At 37.1% G+C, this 5,154-nt stretch overlaps 1 protein-coding gene across 1 annotated transcript; it reads left to right on the forward strand.

Moving 5' to 3' along the window:
* The first annotated feature begins 2,223 nt into the window (after positions 1-2,223).
* On the forward strand, positions 2,224-4,323 carry LOC144357152 (uncharacterized). The gene is made up of 5 exons (XM_085491984.1): positions 2,224-2,267; positions 2,396-2,545; positions 3,038-3,226; positions 3,427-3,559; positions 4,022-4,323. Exons 2-5 carry the CDS (start codon positions 2,540-2,542, stop codon positions 4,321-4,323), a joined length of 630 nt encoding a protein of 209 aa, XP_085348110.1. The 5' UTR covers positions 2,224-2,267; positions 2,396-2,539.
* The last annotated feature ends 831 nt before the right edge of the window (positions 4,324-5,154 follow it).

Here is a 5,154-nt window from a genome sequence, read left to right on the forward strand (position 1 = left end):
TCTGGAGAAATGTGTACAGATGTGTTTGTACATTATTAAAAAAAAAACCTATAATTAACCCTTTGAGCGCCATTGTAAACTTCAGTCACCATTCACAAAACAGTTCTATACAGTTCTGCTCCTTACATGAAATCTCGATAAAAAAATGACAAAGCTTTTGATCAAAAACTAAATGCAATATCTGATACTGTCTGAATGGTCCAAAGTTATGATGAATTCAGTGAACAATTTACAAAATGTGAAAATATTTCCACTGAATTGTGAGCGAGAAAAAATGTGGTGCTCAAAGGGTTAAACGTGACATAAATGCATTTATTTGTGTATAGCATCTCCAAATCCCTGTTGGGAATATGCATGGTACTTATAGTAACATCTTTTTATTGTTTTTATTTAGGTTTGGTATGGATTTTCATCAGGAAAATCTCAAGAAATTGTGCAGACTATGTGGTGAAAAGAGAGCAGTTATTACTGGCAGGCAGCCATTACCCAAGACAAAATATGGTGGGATGATTTCTAGAGGGCTTGGTATTGATGTCTGTAATGAAGAAACTAATGTATATCCACCATATATTTGTCAACCATGCTCAAAGAAATTGATTCGATGGAATAAGAAAAACAACTCCAGGATTGTCAAGAATTTACTGAATATCAATCCACCAAGTTTCATGGAACACTGTGATCAGTGCAGTGTGTGTATGGATCCTGAATTCTCCACAGAAAATGAAGTCAGCAACCTAATCTTGAACGCTGCAGTCACTGCTGGAAAGGAATATGGTTTTCATGTAGTTGGTGAAGCTGAAAGCACTGTTTGTATCAAGACCACCGCGAACGGTAGATTTGTGACACAACGTTTCAGTATTGATCGTAAAGGAGCTTGGACATTAGAAATCCACGGACGAGTAGTCACCGCAGGTCCAGTATTCACAGAATTGCCTTCCATTATTTGCAGTCCTGAATTGTGTCACAATGCATTGGAACGCATTTCTAAGAGCACTATTTGTCAAGGCAACGAAGATTTCATTTCACTGTGCGATATTGATAAGTGTTCATCCTAATAATGGAGCTGTTTTTTTCAATAAGAATGGCAACATTGAAGCATATGAAGAAGCCCAGTGTGCTAAAACTATTAGGAATGTGCGATGCCATTTGCTTTTAGAATCACCTGACAGCAGATGCTGTGTATGCCGGATGTACCGTACAAATCTGTCAGCAGACGAGAAGACGAGACGAGAAATGATTTCCTACCTCGGAAGCAATTGGAAGAGAAGGCAAGGCGTCTATCACAAGAAAAGACAGATTTAAAGAGGAAGCATGACAATCTTCAGGACAAGCTGAGAAATGTCATTGAAGAAAGGGGAGTCATGCTTGATGACGGCTTATCATCGTCTCTTTCTACTGTTATGAGCGAAAAGGAAAAAGAAATTGAGATGATCTATGACAAGAACAGTCCTCAATATCTTTTTTGGAAACAACAGAAAGAAGTAACAAATTGTTCAAAGACCCGGAGAAGATGGCATCCAGCTATGGTTAAGTGGTGCCTCGCCTTGTATGCCAAATCACCGTCTGCATACAGGATGATTAGAGGATCAAGATATTTGATACTGCCCCATGAACAAACACTCGCTGACTATAGGCATTTCACCACTTCTTCACATGGGTTCAACTGTGAATTACTCGAAAGAATTAAAAAAGACATTAAGCACAACCAGATGCCAGACTTTCAGAAAAATGTAAGCGTTGTGTTTGATGAGATGAAGATAAAGTCTGGTTTGGTATACTCCAACAGCTCTGGGAAATTGATAGGTTTTTCCAGTCTCGGGGATATCAACAATGAATTGAGGAAATTCACACAGGACCAAGAAGATGTCAGTGATTGCAACAATTCATCCGAACCTCTTCTTGCCACCCATGTATTAGCATTGATGGTGAGAGGGATATTTTCTCCACTCAAAGAAGTATATGCATGGTTTCCCTGCAATGGTTTCAACAGCTACCAGTTGTTCTGGATTGTCTGGGAAGGTGTTATGATGCTCGAACTTGCAAATTTCAAGGTTCGTGCTCTGGTGGCTGATGGTGCCTCACCAAACCGACGTTTTTACCGGATACACGGTATTCCCAATGATGCAGAAGGACCAACATATTATGCTGTAAATCCACATGCCAAGGACCGAAAAATATACTTTGTGTGTGATGTACCTCACCTTGTAAAGACGACTAGAAATAACTGGGAGAATTCCGGGTGGCATAACAACACCAGAAACCTACATGTAAGATGCAATTTTTTGTACATTATTGTATATTTTTGAGTATTCATTATTCTCATTTTTTTTATGTTCAGTGTAACTGCATGTATACATACTATTTTACTAATTTTCTATTTTTTTTTATAATGTAGTGCAATAAACAAGACATCTCATGGAAGCATCTGCTGGAATTGGTTGAGCAAGACATTGGTATAAATGGGAATAATGGTATTGCACACCTGAGACGCTTACCAAGACTTACACATGAGCACTTGTATCTCACATCTTCTTCAAGGATGAGGGTGAATATTCTATTTCTAATTTTTGCAAATTATTTTTTTGGGGGGATTTTATTGCGATAAATTTACTGCGTAAAAGCATACCTACCTGTTTTGCATATGGTTGCTATGCAACCTATATATAAATGAGCTTCGTGTTGAACATAATCTCTACTGGTCTCTAAAAATCAAAGAACTAGGGGGTCCAGCACAACTACAACGGTCTACAACCGTTACGGTGAATCGAGTTGGGCTAGGGACAATAGGGAACTTGTGGGGTCGGTTTGGGTGCTGGACCCCCTAGTTCTTTGATTTTTAGAGACCAGTGGAGATTACGTTCAACACGAAACTCATTTATATATAGGTTGCATAGCAACCATATGCAAAACAGGTAGGTATGCTTTTCCTAGTAAATTCCAAAACTAATCAGCGCTACGCGCCAGTTTTGTTAATTTTACACTTATGCTTCTTCGGGCATTTTTATAAAATACATATTGCTTCTTTGTTTTAATTCAGGTTCTCAGTAATACAGTAGCCAATGCGTTTGCTGCTCAAGGCCAGCATTATACAAAATCGACTGAGAAGTTTGTGAGAATGTTTGACAGATTCTTTGACTGCCTGAATGTTTCAAGGAAGGGTCAAGGTGCACGGAGTAGAAAACCTGAACTGGAGGTATATCAGAATGCTGATGATTGGAGGTTCAAGGTAATTGATTGGAATGACAAGTATTTTTTTTAACCAGTTTGCGTATGCGAGTTCGTCTACAAGTGCATTAGTGACTTGCATAATTCATAATCTTTTGTTGGTGGCTAAACAACAAACTACCATAACCAATTTTATGTTTTCACGCCAGTTCATTTTATTCCAGGCCAAGTTATAATATATGACTGCAATTTTTTTTTCAGTGGCTCAAAGATGAATTTTTAGTATTCCTTAATGATTGGGAAGCTGAGTGTCTGGCAATGCCTAACATGTTGATAACTGAAAAGAAAAAAATGTGTTTGAGCAGAGAAACCCTGGAAGGATACCGCATAACAGGTTAGGTTAGTCTTCATTTTATCTTAAGAAGTGCAAGGATAAACTGTAAACTGTACCCATATTGTGCTTAATATAATTAGTCATGTGAACTATCGGTACTTGTATTTCTCATCAAATTCAGAAGCCTGTCACCCATTTTACATTTAAAGGGTAGTGAAAATGTACTGAAAATTAGGTTTGTGTTTACTTGTAATTTATTTAATTTTGTGGTTATTTTAAATTCAGGGGTAGTCCACTAGAAACTTTGGGGGGGGGGGGTCACTTAGTTTTCTTCTAAATTTTTTTCCATGATGAATTTGCTGTAATATTTTTTTTTTACTCTATCAAATGTGTTTTCGTTATTCCAATTCTGCCCCCCCCCCGAGTTTCTAATGTTACACCCCTTTGTCCATTTTGTTGAAAATGTTTTGTTGCAAACCAAAAACATGTTTTACAGAATTTGCCTTTATGTTTTATTTTCAGTCAATTCTTTTACGGAGCTGGTTCCAGAACTTTTGCAGTTGGATGGGGTGGAGTTTCTTCTCAGTGAGAAGTTTTGCCAGGACCCTCTTGAACAGTATTTTATCAGACAGAGAGGATGTGTAGGAAGAAATGACAACCCAACAATTGCAGAGTTTGGTCGGAATGCATTATCACTCTATGTGGCTGGCTCTGCAGCTGTTAGGGCAAGTACAAGAGGGAACTGCCGGAATGTGAACAGAGAAGATGAAGAGAATCTGTGTGATAATGCTCCACTGGATAGGTGCAACAGAAGAATACATTAATTTTTATACTGGTAGTAGGATACCGTATTTGCTCTATTACAAGCGCATCTCCAATAGAAGCGCACCTAAACCAAACTTACATTGATTGTATACTGTAACGTTAAAATATGACTTATTTTCACCATACAATCACCTCTATCATTTATGTAAGCGCATGCGCTTCTAATAGAGCAAATACAGTACATGTATTATCAGGGAGGGGCATGGTACTGTATCATCTGATGTTATTAGGCTGGGTTTTTAATTTTTTTTTCTTAGTTGCATTTATCACTTTATGATTATGCTATTCCACCAAAGTGATATTTTCTAAAATTGGATGCAGCGAATCTGAAGATTACACTGCCTTTGTCACAATTTTATCCAAAAAATTAATATATTCTATTTCTACTGTTTTTCCGAAGAATTGTTTATGTAAATTGTTTTAACTGAAACTGACAACAAACTGTATATATTTCTGTATAATCTGCTGCTTCCCACATGGAATGCTGATCATAATCTTAGAATGATGTCTTTGTTTGTGAATTGCCCTGAAAAATATACCAAATGTGTGCAGATTTACATCAGAAAAACATTATGGTCATCAAAGAGTTCACCTTTTGATCCTAGTATTTTTTTGGGGGTATTTATATATTTATTATGTAAGGCATTTATAGCTCTTTATATAACAAGTTTTTCACATTTACTTTAATTAAATTAGACAGCAGGAATATTTTGTGTTCATATCAGCTCCAGGTCTACAATGGTGTTATGGTTGGTCTTTAGGTATGACAGTATAAATGATGCCCTGTAACAGCTATGTGCTGCCATACAGTCCAAACATTCTAAATAATG

This window comes from Saccoglossus kowalevskii, chromosome 17 (assembly GCF_978046115.1).
Source record: "Saccoglossus kowalevskii chromosome 17, keSacKowa6.1, whole genome shotgun sequence".
In the NCBI taxonomy this organism is placed as follows: domain Eukaryota; kingdom Metazoa; phylum Hemichordata; class Enteropneusta; family Harrimaniidae; genus Saccoglossus; species Saccoglossus kowalevskii.

Bases quoted from the DNA above. Each gene is read 5' to 3' on its own strand.
- LOC144357152 (XM_085491984.1), top strand. The intron at 3,227-3,426 runs GTAATTGATTGG...TTTTTTTTTCAG, and splicing joins CTGATGATTGGAGGTTCAAG to TGGCTCAAAGATGAATTTTT. The intron at 3,560-4,021 runs GTTAGGTTAGTC...TTTTATTTTCAG, and splicing joins GGAAGGATACCGCATAACAG to TCAATTCTTTTACGGAGCTG.